The sequence below is a fragment of the Phycodurus eques genome, chromosome 8 (assembly GCF_024500275.1).
Source record: "Phycodurus eques isolate BA_2022a chromosome 8, UOR_Pequ_1.1, whole genome shotgun sequence".
Taxonomy (NCBI): Eukaryota; Metazoa; Chordata; class Actinopteri; order Syngnathiformes; family Syngnathidae; genus Phycodurus; species Phycodurus eques.
The window spans coordinates 27,435,988-27,453,586 of NC_084532.1; the positions used below are offsets into that span (position 1 = coordinate 27,435,988).

Sequence of the window (17,599 nt, forward strand, 5' to 3'; positions counted from 1 at the left end):
GACCGGCGTGTGGCTGCGCGTCAAGCGGGTTCTCGGTGCGCGCTCTCCCGCAGTGACATGGCGTAAGACGGCGGCGTGAGTGTGCATTATCCTCCCGGCGCCATGGACGCAATCCGCACGACCGCGACCACCACCACCACCGCCACCACGACGATGACGATGACGATGACGACGTTGATGATGAAGACTGTGATGGCGGCGGCGTCCGCCGCCGCGCTGGAGGACCTGGCCACGGAGAAGGAAGCCGAGGAGAGCCACCGGCAGGACAGCGTCAATCTGCTGACCTTCATCCTGCTGCTGACCCTCACCATCCTCACCATATGGCTGTTCAAGCACCGGCGCGTGCGTTTCCTGCACGAAACCGGCCTGGCCATGATTTACGGTGAGGCGTGCAGCGCTCCCATTTGGGGAAAATTGCCCAAATACTGCATACGTTCGTTAGCAGTGCATGATGGGAATTAACCAAGTACCCCATTTTCCAGGGATCTGGTTTTCTGGTTTTCATGAGAAGGCTATTCTTCTTCTTCTTTTGCAAACAGATCTGTACTTTTGTCAAAATAGGCCTATGACTTTGACCACCTCCACTGATGACGGCACGAAAGACGTTGTTAGACCTTTGTACTTATGATGTCAGTAGCTACTTCCGGGTGGCACAAACCCCTTTCTCATGTCACGTGACAGGCTGACTGCGCAAACGCGGTTGAGCGTCTCGAATGACAATTTTTTCTTTATTTATTTTTTTTTTTTTGGGGCCGTAGTTTGAATGTGTGACGTGTCAGTCGAAAAGAACACGTTACATGAGATAAATTGAAATGGAACGCTGGCCTTAATGTCCATGTCGAAGGGGAAGTCGATTTAAAAAAAAAAAAATCATAATGTGTTCCATTCCATAGATAGATGTTGGATATGTAATATGACAAAGCGTTCGTCCGTCATATTGCACTTTGACTCCTTAGCGTTAGGTTCGTTGAAGCCTCTAAATTGTCTGCCGAGGTGTGAACGGTTGTGTGCGTGTGTGTCATGTGATTGACAGGTGATCGATCCGGGATGTGCAACTCCCCACGCACGTCCTCTCGCCTCGCAAGTCCGCTCGGTTAGTAGTGTCCCAAAAATGAACAGAATAAAACCAGCTTTTCTGGTTGACGTAGGCTAGGCACTACATTCCAAAGCTATTGGGCGAGATCTCTTAATCAAATAATTCATCAGTTATGGTTTTTGGAAGAAAAAAAAAAAGAAAAAAGCCCCGGGGAGTCCCTGGACCTTAACAATTAAAGACATTTTCAGGGAGGGTGAGTTGCCTTTTCTGTTCCCGGTGGTCAAAGCCAACACTCATTAACCAGATGAAAACCAGATGACTTCACTGGTTGTTTTGGGTGCTTTTGGGGCACACAAAAGAAATACTTTCACTTTCTGCCGGTTGTGAACAACAAGGTTAGTTTGCATGGTGTGTGTGCGTGCATGCTGTGTTTATACAAATGAGATGAAACACGTTCCTTCTCGTAGTTGGATGTCGGACGTTCGGTTTCCGTAGATGGATCCGTCCCGTCGCTCGCGGACGTAACTGTCGACCGATTGTCGCTTCACCCCGCAGGTCTGCTGGTGGGCGTCGTCCTGCGTTACGGCATCCCCGCCGCCAGCTACCGCAACGGGAGCCCGCCCAGCTGCGCGCTGGCCGCGGGGCCCGCCAGCAGCAGCCTGCTGCTCAACGTCAGCGGCAAGTTCTTCGAGTACACGCTCAAAGGCGAGATCGACTCCCGCGACATTCACAACGTGGAGCAGAACGACATGTTGCGCAAGGTGACGTCGTAATAACCCACAAAAAAAACCCCCCAAAAAACAACAACAAAAAATGTCCTCCTTCCCAACTGACTCCTGGTGTTCTCCGCCTCTCTCACAGGTCACCTTCGACCCGGAAGTCTTCTTCAACATCTTGCTGCCTCCCATCATTTTCCATGCCGGCTACAGCCTGAAGAAGGTGAGCTAGAACACACAGCGCATTTTTCCACCCAAGTCTTCTTCCCGTTCCAGAGGGGACCATTCTCTGTCAGCCAATCAGCACACTGCGCTAAGTCGAGCTCTCGCAATGCGCCGTACCCCAATGGTAGGCTGCCAAAAGCGGTAAATATCCAGAGACTGTATATAGTCTTCAATTTACCCTAGTTTCGTTCATAGCGTTACATGGTGGCATTACATGGCGATGTCACATTGTGGTGGCATTCGGTGGTGCCATCACATGGTGGCGTTACATTGCATGTATTCACATAGATGGTTTGCAACTTTGAACATTCACGGAGGTTTGCAACCTCGGTTTTAATAAGTTTGAATGTGTTTATTGCGTGCCGGGAGTAATAAAACTACAGCATTGTTTTTTTTTGTTTTTTTTTTTAAATTAAAAAAAATAATCATAATTTTATACGGTCTCTCTATGGCGTGGCTTTTCGTCTATGGCGTGAGGGTCTGTCTGGAAAGTATCCCCCACGATAAACGGTTGTTCACTTTATTACCTTAATTAAAATAGCAATGTGAGTTTGCAGCTGGTTGCACTGGACAGAAGGTCAGCCAAGTGACCTTCACTGACTGTGAAAACCTTCAAGTGTTAGTCAAGTGCCCTTTTTTTTTTAATTTTATTTATTTATTTTTTAATTCTGACGCGCGCGCACGCACACACACACTAACAGGTTTCTGTCTTTGACGTTTGCCCAGGTTTTGCGAGAGCGTGCCCTTACAAGACATTTTTAGGCACTGAACTGTGCTGTGGCAGTAGGGTCATTTGAAGCACTTTCTTATATCGGGGCGGCCATATTTGTAGTCCGTAGGCATTTGGTAGACTTTAAGAAGCCAAACACAATGATGAGATTGGATTTTGAGAAACCACCACCATTTGTAATTGTGTTTCTAGTCAAGAAAAAGAAAACATAATTTAAAAAAATAATGTAGAAAAATTAACTTTTTTTTTTTTTTAACAAGTGTAAATTCTGTATGTTTTGTAGTATCTGCGAGTTGAATGTGTGCCTTTAAGGGGCGTGGCCTAGTGAGGGACCTCCGAAGCTGTTGGCTGGTTATCCTTCCATTTGAGGGTCTGCTCCTTGCGAGTGTTCTCATTTTGTATTTGTGTGTTTGACCGTTCGCACCGGGGGGAAACTCATAAGTTGGGGCACTCTTAAATCAAGGTACCGCTGCGCTTTAAAACAGTTACATAAGCGGGTCACAGGGTTAAAGTTCACTTTAAGTTGCGCTTGTGTCAATTTGGTCCACCATGTGGGCATAGCCCCACGTACTCCCTCCCTCTTACCCCACACACACACACACACACGCACGCACGCACGCACGCTGACACACTTTTACTGACATTGTGGTCGCGCATCCGGCACACACGTCCTGCACGTAAATAGCGGAATATTTTCCCTGACTAAACGTTGTTCTTATTTTTGTTTCCCCCAGAAACACTTCTTCAGGAATTTGGGCTCCATTCTCACCTACGCATTCCTTGGGACTGCTGTCTCATGTTTCGTAATTGGGTGAGGAGTCCACCAAGTTTTTTTTTCTAATTTTTTTATTTTTTTTAATTTATTTTTTAAGAACAGCCTATGAGTCAAAGTTTTGAGACACCTTCAAATTGTTACTATTGTAAATTAAATATTCAACTTAAATTCTTAATTATATTTCATTTAGTTGCATTCATATTTATTATATACAATGCAGTTCTAAATGATTTTTAAATTATGTATTTATTATATGATTTAAAATTACATATTTAATTGTTTATCTTAAATGTCATTGTTTTATCTAATTGTATTTAATTCAATATGCTAATCGTTGTATATAATGCTTTGTCATTTTCTTCTTCTTGCTTTCTAACAAAGAACATATATACCAGTAATATGTTATTTCATTGAATTTATTTATGTATATAACATTGTATATAACTTTATTTAAAAAAAAAAATTCTAAATTACGTATTTCATTTTTTTAACATTTTAAATTCAAATATTTCCTTTGTTTTATCATTATATTTAATTGTTTAATTAGAATGGATAGAATAGTTCATATTCTTTTCTTATTGTTTACTTAAAAAAAAAAAAGAAAATAAGTACGACATATAATTTCATCCAACGAAGGTCCACTAGTTTGTTAGCATATAATGCGAAATGCCATAGATGGGCTAACAGAAAGCAGCCTAGATGTTGCAGTCATTTTAAACCTTCAAACAACTGCTATTTAAAGACATATGGAAGAGCGTCACATACAAACAGCATACAACAATACTCATTGCTCTGTGAGAGCAATGACTACTACCAAAGATTAGTTGTGGACCTTCTCCGCCTCTTCTTCTTGCTGTTGATTACGCCGCATCTCAGTGCTGCCTGGCAAGTTGCGGTACTCCACTGAATCCACTGCGCAACTCTTAAAACAATTCGGGACACAACACACGATGAGTGTAACACAAGCTGCTGCGTGTCGTCATTTCAGGAACCTGATGTACGGCGTGGTCAAACTGATGCAAGTGGTCGGCCGGCTGAGCGACAAGTTCTACTACACCGACTGTCTTTTCTTCGGCGCCATCATCTCCGCCACCGACCCAGGCACGACATCACACCCCGCAACTTGAGCTTTGAGTTGATTGGAAAATCACGTCAGTCGAATAAAACACAAATGTTCATTTGACTCAACTGTATACTTTTTTTTTTTTTTAATGTCTTGATAGTGACGGTGTTGGCGATCTTCAACGAGCTGCACGCGGATGGCGACTTGTACGCTCTGCTGTTCGGGGAGAGTGTCATGAATGACGCCGTGGCCATCGTGCTGTCCTCGTGAGTCGCTTCTTCGGCAGCGATTCTTACGTCAAGTACCACCTTTATTTAAAAAACAAAACAAAAAACAAACAACACTTTTCAAGCACCACCATAATGATCAACATTAAAGTACAGGAGCGTAGCGGTCTCAGCGTTCAGCAAAAACGAGACATTAGTTTTATTCTTAAAAAGTATATTTGATATTATTGTAATTAAGCCACTGTAAAATTATGCAGAGTATGAACATTAACACTGTTTTGGAATGCAATAAATTATATAAAAAAAATTACTTTCAATTAAAACTGTATTGCACTTAAAATTTCAATAAAAAAATAAAATAAATAAAAAATCGTCCTTGCAGTAAAACTTTTGAAACAAACAGCTAAATATTAAATGCAAATGTATTGATTGTACTTAAAAAGTTAAATACAACTAATCTGTACTTTAAAAAAAAAAAAAAAGCACTGTGCTGGATTAAAAATGAAAACAGAGTAAACCGGCTGTATCCATAGCTAGCTACAAGCTGCATTCTAATTGGATTTCATTCAGTGATTATTTTACGTACCGCTAGAGGGAGCCCACGTACCACTACTTTGAGAATTACAGGCTGTATGTTAATACCGACAAGTCACATTTTGCACATTTTTCAATAGCACCTCTCACCAGTTGTGGGAAGGAACAAAAAGGATTGATGATGCCTTTAAATGATATAAAACAATTAAAAAAAGTAATGAAACAAACATAAAACCCTAAAAAAAAGCCATCCTAAAAAAGATCTTAAACCAATAAAAATAAATACAAAGAATAAAGATTCATGTAATTGAATTAACTTGAACATTTTAACAAAATAATCCTAAAAAATAAAACAGAAAAACAAAATGTAATTTCTAAATAGGAATAATGAAATTATGAATAATGAAAATAAAACCTTGTAGGAATACAATTTTAAAAACAAATCTTAAACAATAAAAATAAAACCCAAAAAGTAATAAAAAAAATAATAATCTATCTTTAAAGATATATACCTACAGATGAAATGTTTAAAAAAAACAAAAAAGTGATTTTAAGAACAATTAGAATTTTAAGCGACATGCAGTACTCTGGCTCCCTCCACTGGCGAGAGTGCATAACATCCCTTGTGTTGTCTTATGCTGCACTTTGAACCAAAGCGACACGACAGTACATTTTAGTTAAAAAGAAAAACATGCCAAATAACACACACACAAATGACCATGTCTGTTTGTCTTTTTCCACTTTTAATTTTTGTTTATATTAATGTGCACATCAGCTCCATCTTGGCCTACCAGCCCCGAGGCGCCAACACACACACGTTCGACGCTTCGGCCTTCTTCAAGTCCGTCGGGGTTTTCCTGGGAATTTTCAGCGGTTCCTTCATGATGGGTGCCGCCACCGGGGTGGTCACCGCTCTCATATCCTGATCTTGAATACAAAAAAAAAAAAAAATCTCTTAACAGCAGTTTCTGAAATAGTGGATAGAAAAAGTCTACACACCCCTATTCAATTGCCAGGTTTTTGTGATATCAAAATTTTCCACCATGAATGTGAATTAATTTTAAAATATTTTCATGAGTGGAAGTAAAAATAAACAGAAAGAACGTGGTTGCACAAGTGTACACACCCTCTTATATGTGGGGCTGTGGCTGTGTTCAGAATCAACCAATGGGAGTGAGCACACACCTGCGACCATTTACAGCGCTTTTGATTAACCCAAAATGAAGCTCAGATGTTCAAGTAGGCTTATCCTGGCATAATGTTTTTGCTTTCCAGCAGTTGTATAAAGATTTGCCTATAGATGCCACAAGATGGTACCAAGATGGTTTAAAAAAAAAAAAAAAAAACACATATTGGAAAGGCGTCATTTTGCAGTTGTTATATTCTAAACGATTGCTAAATGTTGGCGGAAATGCGCCCTAACTGGAATCCTGGTTGGTACGTGACCAAGTTCACTAAGCTGCACTGCTTCCCCCTACTGGAGACGGCCCTCTTCTTCCTCATGTCCTGGAGCACCTTCCTGCTGGCCGAGGCCTGCGGATTCACGGGTGAGCTCGCCAGTTACGCTACAAACCACATGGAGTCGCACCTTAAATTACAGGTCTCGGTGAGGCCTTTGTGGATCTGTTCAATATGCCCGCATATTGTTACATAATTACCCAAAAACACACAGCCCCCAAGTCCTATTTGACTAGTCATTGGGTCATAAATCAATTGGCCGCAAACTACATTGAGTCATACCTCCAATGATGCGTATTGATGCAGGCTTTACAGATTTGTAAGAATGTTGTCAATATGCCCGCATATCCTGATGTATTTATTTGAAACATGTAGCCCCAGGTCATATTTGATTAGTGACAGGGTCACAAATCATTTTACCACAAACCTCATTGAGTCAAACCTCCAATCAAAGGTCTCTGTGGGCTTCCTAGAGCTGCAATTATTTTGTTATCATACCTCATATTATTATTTAATAACCATAAAAATACAGCCCCAGGCTAATTTTGACTCGTAACAGGCTCATAAATCATCTTGCCACAAACCACATTGAGTCATATCTCAAATCAAAGCTCCGGACGAGTGCTTCCTAGATGTGCAATTATTTTGTTAATACACCCACACACGTTGATGCCGTACCCGAATAACCCGTGTTCCTGCAGGTGTGGTGTCTGTGCTTTTCTGTGGCATAACACAGGCTCACTATACCTACAACAACCTTTCTGTGGAGTCCACCAAGCGTACCAAGCAGGTAAGCACCACGCTCCGTTGCACGTTTTTTGTTTTTTGTTTTGTTTTAAAGTGGACGACCCCTATCCACACACACACACACACACACACACACACACACCACACACACTTCAGTAGACAGTATCCCGGTGCCAGATGGCCAAACGATTTGCCTGTTGTGACCTTAATCGCCACCAATCGTCTGACAGGACTGACGCTGCGGCTGTTCAGCCTATTAAGTCATAGCCCGCAGATTACATACACAGCATGTTAATATTATTGTACAGAGAGGCGTACAATAGCAATGTAATACAATAATATCCCGGAGGTCACAACATTAGGTACATCAGACAGTTGGATGTGCGGAAAAAAATAAGGTATGCGTGTACCTAAAGAAGTGGCCATATCGTGATTTATATTCCCCGACCTTCCACAGCTCTTCGAGGTGCTTCACTTCCTGGCTGAGAACTTCATCTTCTCCTACATGGGCTTGGCTCTTTTCACCTTCCAGAATCACATCTTCAGCCCCATCTTCATCACGGGTGCTTTTGTATCCTAAAAAGCGACTGACGCAAATGATTTAGTTGTTTTATTTTTCCATTTGTCAAAAAAATAAAAACAAATAAAAAGTCTTCACCATTCACAAGATCGCAATCTTCCTGGGACGAGCCTTTAACATCTACCCGCTCTCCTTCCTGCTCAACCTGGGCCGCAGACACAAGATCACAGGAAACTTCCAGCACATGATGATGTTTGCTGGTACGCTTTTCCATCTCCAACTCTCGGAAAGATGCGCACCAAAACACGGCAGATGACGTCAAAAATCAACGTGCCACAAATTTGCTACGAACCACATTGATTTCCAAGATTGGTCATCATTGTGTCCGCATGTCCTCATATTGTGACGTGATGACGGAAAACCACGTTTTTGGTGCCAACTGATCTACATCGCCAATGGCAGCTCGAATCTAATTTGGCAACATACCTGGTCACGCTACAGCTGATGTTCCGAGTTGTTTTAAAGAAATACATTTCTTTGATGGTGTGTGTGTGTGTGTGTGTGTTTGTGTGTGACCATCATTTTCAGGACTGCGCGGGGCGATGGCGTTTGCCTTGGCCATCCGCGACACGGCCACCTACGCCCGCCAGATGATCTTCACCACCACGCTGCTCATCGTCTTCTTCACCGTGTGGGTCTTCGGGGGCGGAACCACGCCCATGTTGTCCTGGCTACAAATCAGGTGACACGTCACTAACCGTTTCTACAATCTTTACATTCACCTTCATGGGGGAAAAAAAAGTATCTATCCTGAATAAAATCATGCAAGCCACACAATATTACTAAAAGATGCACGTTTCTGCGGAGGAAATGTTGTAACCTAATAAGCGAAACTTACTACTTCTGTAACTTGTGATGCCTTTGTGTGCATTTACACTAAGGCGAGTGTTCATATTTGATTTGTCCAATGACGCGAGAGTTATTGTTGCCAACTTTCTGCCGATTGGTTGTCCAGAAAATGGGGCCAGATAGCCCAATCGCCATCTGTATGCGTTTGCCGCCTCCCCTGCGAATTCCTGCATATTTAATCCCTGCACCTCATTCTGCTCCACGACTAAACGAGTAGTTCTCAAAAAAAGAAAACAAAAAAATCAAGTTCCACCGTAATGGCCAACATTAAATTACAGTAACATAGTAGGCCAAAGTGTTCATTAAAAAAAATAGAGAAATAGGTTTTATTCCTGAAAGAACATGTAATGTCATTGTATACCACTGTAATCTAATGCACAGTTTAAATATTAACACAGCGTATAAATACAGGAAGAAGAAAAAAACACTTACAAATAATTTTTAAATGCCTTTTACATAAACCAGTTTCATTATTATTATTTTTTTTTTAAAGTTTTAAGTGCATACATTTGCATTTAAACTAAGTTAAATACAACTGAACTGTATTTAGGCAGTGATTCTAATGCGTACCACTAGAGGGAGCCCACGTGCACACTTTTCAAATCGCTGCGCTAGTTGACAAACGCTTGCTTCTCGCCTCTTATTAGAACTATTGCTACACACACACACACACACACACACACACCCAAGGGAGGGAGGGCTTCTAAAGTGGATTAGTTGTGTTGTGTGTGTGCAAAAAAGAGGCCGTGTTTAATATGAGTAATGCAGCCTGGGTGCGAGGAGGAACCATTGTGTTGCCGTGCAGCTCTGCCAAAATCTCCCCCTCTTGAACCTATCGCCACGGCAACGGGGACACGCTGCCATATGCTCTCCCCCGGTCGTGTATTGCCTTTTATGTGCTGTTACCCAAAAGGCTGCCACATAACTAATAAAAATAAATGCACAGCATTTCTTTATTTATTGCTTGATATTTTTTTTTATCCACCAACTTCAATCGGGTAGTTGAAGCTAACCACGCTCATAACACTTTTTTTTTTTTTTTTTTTGGACAATTGTGCAAAAAGCACTGAGAGCAGTTCGAATGACTAATATAGCAATAGTCCGGTCCAATGACCATTGTGCAAAGGGTGCCGAGACTTCAAGGAATGTATGCAGTTTAAAGTGACGAGCAGCGCGATAATCTGGGACAATGTCGATTGTGCAAATGTTGCAGATACTCCTCAGTCAGTGTGCAAGTGGGGCAGATGCGACTCTGGCGTGAGTGGCCAGTATTGGTCACTGATTCAACGACCGCTGTGTAGAACTGCCTCAGCAGCTCCCGTGGCAGGCCCAAGCCGCAGGAAGTACATCCTCTGATGGGCCTTTTTGAGGACGGAGTTGATGTTGAGCGACCACTTCGGGTCCTGAGAGACTGTAATTCCCAGGAACTCGAAGGTCTCGACGGTTGACACAAGGCAGCTGGACAGCGTGAGGGGCAGCAGTGGCGAAGGATGCCTCCTGTAGTCCACGATCATCTCTACAGTCTCGAGCGTGTTCAGCTCCAGGTTGTGTCGGCCGCACCGCAGCTCCGGCCGCTCCGCTTCCTGTCGATATGCAGACCCGTCGCCGTCCTTGATGAGGCCGATGACAGTGGTGTCATCTGCAAACTTCAGGAGTTTGACAGCCGGGTGTGTTGAGGTGCAGTCGTTTGTGTAGAGAGAGGGCCTTGGGGCGCCCCAGTGCTGATGATGCGTGTGGATGAGGTGGCCTCACTTAAAGCGTCCTGCCCGTCAGAAAGCTCTAAATCCAATGGCAGATGTCAGGCGAAATGTTGAGTTGGAGAAGCTTGGAGGGAAGCAGGTCAGGGATGATGGTGTTGAACGCTGAGCTGAAGTCCACGAACAGGATCCCCTCGTAGGTCCCTGCGCTGTCGAGGTGTTCTAGGATGAAGTGCAGTCCCATGTTGACTGCATCATCCGCAGACCTGTTCGCTCGGTAGGCAAACTGCAGGGGACCTGTGACGCTCTTGAGGTGGAGGGACAAAGGATTTCATGACCACAGATGTCAAGGTAACAGGCCTGTAGTCCTTTAGACCCGAGATTGTAGGATTCTTGGGGACTGGAATGATGGTGGAGCGTTTGAAACACGACGGTACTTCGCACAGTTCCAGAGATCTATTGAAGATCTGAGTGAAGACTGGAGCGAGCTGGTCCGCGCAGACTTTCAGGCAGGATGGGGGCGCGTGGTCCGGGCCTGCCGCTTTGTTAATCTTTTGTTGTTTGAAGATGCGTCTCACATCCTGTTCGCGGATGGTTAACGCAGAAGTCAGAGGTGTGATTGTGGTCGGTGGTGCGGCCGGGTGGGTGTGTGTTGTGAAAATGTGCTTTTCAAATCTGCAGTAGAAGGTATTGAAGTCGTTTGCTATTGTTCTCCGCTTGGGGTGATCGTCGCTTGTAATTGGTCAGCGATTGGAATGCATGCCAGACTGATTTAGAGTCGTTAGCGCTAAACTGTTTATCGAACGTTGCTGTATAGTTTCTCATTGGAATGGTAATTTCTTTAGTCAGCTGGTTGCTAGTGCGATTATACAAGGCCCTGTCCCCGCTTCGATATGCGTCCTCCTTAGCTTGGCGAAGTTGCTTAAGTTTGGCAGTGAACCACAGCCTGTTGTTATTGAATGTGCAAAATGACTTTGTTGGTAGACTCACCTCTTCACAGAAACTAATATAGGATGTGACAGAGTCCGGATATTCATCCAGGCCGCCAGCTGAATTTTCAAAGACACTCCAGTCTGTGCAGTCTAAACAGCTTTGAAGTTCTATCTTAGCTTCATTGGTCCACTTTTTCACTGTTTTCACTGTAGGCTTTGCGCATTTAAGTTCTTGCCTGTATGTTGGTATTAAGTGAATTAAGCAGTGATCAGAAGAGCCGAACGTCCGAAGTCTTTACTGGTCTTTATTAGAAGATGAAGCTCACCCATTTTGTTGGGTAGGGACCATAGATGCTAATAGTTAGCTCCTATGCCTATGGAGTTTCCCGTTGTATGTTAGCATTCAGGTAGCAGAGGCTACGTGGTTGCTTTAAATACGTAATGTGTAATTGTCTTTGTTTTATGTTTAGTATTACAGTAAACTTCAGACGGGAGTGGCAACGAACTGTTCGAAGCCTGTTTTTTTTTTTTTTTTTTTTGTAGAATTGATCACGATCTGCCAAACTGCCGCTTGTTTTGACGTGTCATACAGCGCTCGTACAATGTCTTACGTTTGCTCTCGCAAGTCAAAGGGAACATATCCGCAGATGGACGACTTGTATCTTGAAAAACTCTTAATAGTGTGACTCGTATCTCAAGGCACCACACGACATCCAAACGGTCAACAATGAAGGAAACGCATTTTAAGCGACTTATCAGGGTACTTTGTATATGTGCAAATGTTTGAGCACTCGCTCTGACCTGAAGAGTTTTATTATCCTGCTTTGTTTCCATGACGATCGACAGATTCCGATGAGGGCACCAAAAGAACTTTATGGTAACATTGACCCCCAGTTCTTCCACAGAGCTGGAACGGCGGACCGCTGTAGACACGGGAAGTGGAAATACTTCAGGTGTCGTATCATCAAAATAAAGTACAGGAAGTGGTGGTGGGGTGACAAGATTGGTGACCTTTTGCTGGTGCAGGCCTGCGCTTTGGAAGGGTGAAAGCGTCTCAAGGTGTCTTCCGCTTCTGTGCTCTCGGTTCTTCAAAGTGTGCGGCTGTTGTGGATTGCAGTGGCGGGCCGTGCGTTTGCTAGCTGGGCCTCGAGTGGGGACGTATTACTCGACTTAATCCACCCCGTAATCGCGTGACGATGATAAAAAACATCAATATTCCGTAAACATGCAATATGACAGCACACAACTGTGCCATGTACAACCCCAATTCCAATGAAGTTGGGACGTTGTGTGAAACATAAATAAAAACAGAATACAATGATTTGCAAATCATGTTCAACCTATATTTAATTGAATACACTACAAAGACAAGATATTTCATGTTCAAACTGATAAACTTGATTGTTTTTAGCATATAATCATTCACTTAGAATTTTATGGCTGCACATTCCATTCCAAAAAACCTGGGACAGGCTCATGTTTACCACTGTGTTGCGTCACCTTTTCTTTTAACCACATTCAATAAAATGTGGACACTAATTGTTGAAGCTTTGTAGGTGGAATTCTTTCCCATTCTTGCTCGATGTACAGCTTCAGCTGTTCAACTGTCCGGGGTCTCCGTTGTCGTATTTTACGCTTCATAATGCGCCGCACATTTTCAATGGGAGACAGGTCTGAACTGCAGGCAGGCCAGTCTAGTACCCGCACTCTTTTACTCCGAAGCCACGCTGTTGCAACACGTGCAGAATGTGGTTTGGCATTGTCTTGCTGAAATAAGCAGGGGCGTCCATGAAAATTACGTTGCTTGGATGGCAGCATTTTTCTCCAAAACCTCTATGTGCCTTTCAGCATTAATGGTGCCTTCACAGATGTGTAAGTTACCCATGCCATTGGCACTAACGCTGCCCCATACCATCACAGATGCTGGCTTTTGAACTTTGCGTCCGTAACAGTATAGTTAGCATAGTTAGTAAATAATTTGCTTTTGAAGAAATGATTGGTCTTATTATTAATGTTACAAAATGAATCTTCTCAAATTAGATGTGTATTAATGCCTTTGTTTTAATTACCTATTAGTAGTAGTCGTAGTGTTCTATAGCGCATAATGTCATATTTGCACACCTAATTCTTGATGTGATTATACGTTTGTAGTACTTCTGTTTCTTCGCCACTCCAAGCACAATAAGGAAGACGTCGTTTCGACACGGCTTCCGCCTTTTTGGGCCGCAGACAAAATAGGATGTGATGAGGAATCGCGGACGCTCACGCTGGTGGCTGGCGGTGTTTTCGAGAAGTGCAACACCCTCTTACATAAGCGCATGCGCGTGTGTCTTTGTGTATGTGCGTGCATGTCCTATCCCCCCACCCCTCAGGGGCCCGTGAAGTTGTCTTCACCCCATGACAGGCCTGTTTTTTTTTTTTTTTTGTCACGGGGAGGTTCTGACGTCCCACCCCCCGATTCAGCCCCCGAAGCCAGTGTCACTTGGCAATGGGGAATTTGGTATGCATGTCTATCACGAGCAGACCCACGAAAAGGTCTCAAGAAACCATGCCTCAAAAGACACACAAAGTCAACTGTTGTGGTTTGAAGCAGCTAAAAAAAAAAAAAAAAACTAGTAGCTCAACTTCATGTTAGAGCTTGACTGAACGTCCGCACCATGTTTAAAAAAAATATATAATAATAATAATTTATATATATATATATATAAAAGCCAGTTTCAAGTAGCAACATGTAATTTTGGGAGGCATGTCTTTCATGAATAGACACACAAAAAAATTCTCTCCCCGAAAATTCTGCCGTATTGGTTGAAGTTTGTGGTCATCCAAAAAAAGGCTGTTTCAAACCAAAATGTCTGACTTCCTTTAGAATTTCAGGCACGGGTCCTTGAGACTTTATTTTTTCATGTGTTCTGTCAGTGCTGGACATGTCCACTATATTTCATGTTGATTGCTAAAAACTGATGTCAACACTGATTGATTTTATGGGAGAATTTATGGACGTCTTTTCTTTCGAGAGGCTGCGGAGGGAAAAATCGAACAAAGAACTCCCTCATCCTAAAGTGATATATTTTTTTGGGTGCAGTTGTCATGGAAATGCAAACCTCTAAAAGCAACCGCATGAATTTCCTCCTGTTAAGAGAAGACCACAGTCGTCTGTCTCGGCTGGCGTCCAAAGAGAAGATTATAGTCGACTGTTCCCTAGTTTATGTAAATTCAAAGTGCCCCTTTTGAAAATCCACTTTTAATCCCCCCGTGTTGGTAAGAGACACCAGAGGCGGGAATTATTTATACCCGTGCGTGTTTGACATATGGAGATGTTTTTTTTTTTTTTTTTTTTTTTTTTTTTTTTTTTATATAAATATACAGTACTTAATGCAAGTGTGGTAACTGAGCTTCAAAATGTTTCCACGGGTTAAAATAAGACTACCATAAAATCAAAGCCTCGCCCAAAGATGCAAAGGTTAAATAAGACCACCGTAAATGTCCTGAATGTGATTATTGTTAAAAAAAAATAATAATTGTACAGGTTAAAATGAGATTACCATAAATCTCTCAAAAATCCCACAGGTTAAAGTAAAATTTCTGTAAAAAAAAAAAACGGAACAAAACAAAAGTTGCACTTGTTAAAATAAGAAAATGACCGCTAATAGTTTTGCAGATTAAAATAAATCCCTCCAAAATTGTGACGCCAAAAGTTGCACAGGTTTAGAAAATACTTTGCACAAAAATTGCAGAGATTAAGATGAGCGTAAATGCAGCAAAAAAATAATACGACTGCAATTTAAACAAAAATTGCGCAGGTTAAAACAAGACGACGGCGTCCTAAAGGTCACCTACAGTAAATTAAATGAAGACTCCCTGAGAGTTGCACAGATTACTATAAAATGACTGTAAATCTCCTAAAAGGTTAAATCAATACTACCGCAACAACATTTAACAAAGAAATTAGACTTTTTTTTTTTTAATGGAGGCTGGAATGGCTTTATGACATTTAAATTCATTTCATGAGGCCCTTTGAGTGTTGCACGAAAATTCTGCAATATCTCGTTTTGGGTTTGTCAGCCACAAGGTCTGTGTCGATGAAAACAGGATGTTGTTGAAAGGTGCCGCATTCAAAACGCCCATCCAAAGTAAATGAGACATTCTGATGATGTCTTTGGGTGTTGCAGGGTGGGAGTGGACCCGGATCACGACCCGCAGCCTTCTGCAGCCACCTTCCAGGTCCTACAGGGGGTGAGCATGATCTTGCTAGAAAGTTATAACTATTACATGGCCACCATATTTCCATCCATTTTCTGAGCCGCTTATCCTCACAAGAGTCGCAGGGCACATACAAACAAACAACCATTCGCACCATATTTCCATTTTTTTTTAAATTTTTTTTTTTAAAAAGGACGCATATGTTACTAGTGGAGTAAGAAGTACATTTGTATACAGTATGTGTGTACGGGGTCTTGTTTTGGTTTGAAAATTCATTCAATGTAAAAATAATTCCAAAGCACTTAATTTGGCTAACGTCGTTGTTTCTTGCTTACCAAGGAAAACAATAGCTTTGAATCACAATTGAATTCCCAAAAATATAATTTGGTTGAATAATCCTTCTACACAACATTTGGCCATTAAAACAAATAAAAATGCATTTTTCCAGGATATTACATCATATGTGGAAATCGCAATAACTAGTCATGTTCCCTCTAATTTAATTTCTTTGTGTATTTCTATCGTTATTTAAAATTAAATAAAATGTAAATAAATTACATTCAAGGGAATTTATTATTTTCATTTAGCATTTTTTTACAATTTATATTTTATTTTAAATGTAAGTTTGATTTATTTTAATCTTTTTGTTTTATTATTTAGATAAAATATAATTAGTATACCATTAATTTAAATGTAATTGAATAATACCTAAACAAACAAAATAAATAAACAAATAAAAATAATACCTTGACTTGGTCCATTTAATTTTATTTACTTATTTACATTTTCCTCTGTTTAAGGTTGAATACAAATTAAAATGAATTACATCAAAGGGATTTGACTAGTTTATTGTATTTTGTTTTACAATGTCATTTAATTTTATTTGATGTTGTATTTAATAGTTTAATCTTTTGGTTTTATTTCATTTAGATAAATTATACCTAAAAAAAAAGAATATAATTACTTTAAATGTATATGAATAATACCGCTATGTTCATTTTTGACACAATTTTGATTCATTTTTAAATTAGATTTATTAATTAAATAAGAATAATATTACCTTGACATTTTCGTTTTTTTCTTTTAACAGTTCCTTCACTTTAATTGTAATTCTTGAATTAATCACACAAATGTATTAAAATGAGATGGCCAATTGCGGTCCAATCACATGATGGAGAAAGGCGGGGCTTAAGTAGAGACTCTGGGCTCTTATGTTTTGTCTGTTATGTAATGTCAAAATTTGACTTCTGCTTCTGCAATTGAAGGGAGGAAAAAGACTTAAAAATAGTTCGGCCTGTTGGATAAAGAAATGGAGGTCACTGCCTTAAAGAGACACGACACCTTTAATTAGTGAGGCGAAAATGTGCACAAAAATGCGCAAAACAAGCATCGAATCGCTCAAGAATGGCTTTCAATTACCCACAATGCAATGCATATTTCTTTGTATTTGAATTGTGCAGGATGTCCCCCAGGCTGAAGGGCAGAGCAAAACCAAACAAGAGAGCGCCTGGCTCTTCAGGGTGTGGTACACCTTCGATCACAAGTATCCCTTCTTTTTTCTTTTTTCTTTTTTTTGCTTGGGCAAAAATTAGCAATAATATTCATGTATTGATCATGGATGGATCCGCGGATACCCGTTATACCCCGATATATGTCAGGCTGGTGAAATAGTATCAGTGTCGTAGTATCGACGTATGAGTTTCGAGTACCGTGTAGATATAATTGTTTGTGATTTGACAGATGTGAATTTTAATGACTAAAATAAGAAAAATGGATGACAACTGAGACATGTTCCTTTTTGACAGTTGTGTAGTATGAAAATAAACGCGT

The 17,599-nt window shown here is 41.2% G+C and overlaps 1 protein-coding gene across 2 annotated transcripts in view; it reads left to right on the forward strand.

The window, feature by feature from the left end:
- Nucleotides 1–17,599, forward strand: part of slc9a7 (solute carrier family 9 member 7) — a 22,645-nt gene continuing 5,046 nt past the window's right edge. Inside the window, exons 1-15 of one of the 2 annotated variants that reach the window (XM_061682804.1) lie at nt 1–382; nt 1,592–1,797; nt 1,898–1,975; nt 3,442–3,518; nt 4,471–4,583; nt 4,706–4,811; nt 6,082–6,223; nt 6,748–6,853; nt 7,466–7,554; nt 7,969–8,082; nt 8,180–8,291; nt 8,620–8,773; nt 12,475–12,522; nt 15,739–15,802; nt 17,230–17,312. In XM_061682804.1, coding sequence (XP_061538788.1) covers nt 103–382; nt 1,592–1,797; nt 1,898–1,975; nt 3,442–3,518; nt 4,471–4,583; nt 4,706–4,811; nt 6,082–6,223; nt 6,748–6,853; nt 7,466–7,554; nt 7,969–8,082; nt 8,180–8,291; nt 8,620–8,773; nt 12,475–12,522; nt 15,739–15,802; nt 17,230–17,312 — 1,772 coding nt within the window. In that variant the 5' untranslated portion in view covers nt 1–102. The remainder of the gene's footprint in view (nt 383–1,591; nt 1,798–1,897; nt 1,976–3,441; nt 3,519–4,470; nt 4,584–4,705; nt 4,812–6,081; nt 6,224–6,747; nt 6,854–7,465; nt 7,555–7,968; nt 8,083–8,179; nt 8,292–8,619; nt 8,774–12,474; nt 12,523–15,738; nt 15,803–17,229; nt 17,313–17,599) is intronic. The other variant, XM_061682803.1, reaches the window with a different exon arrangement.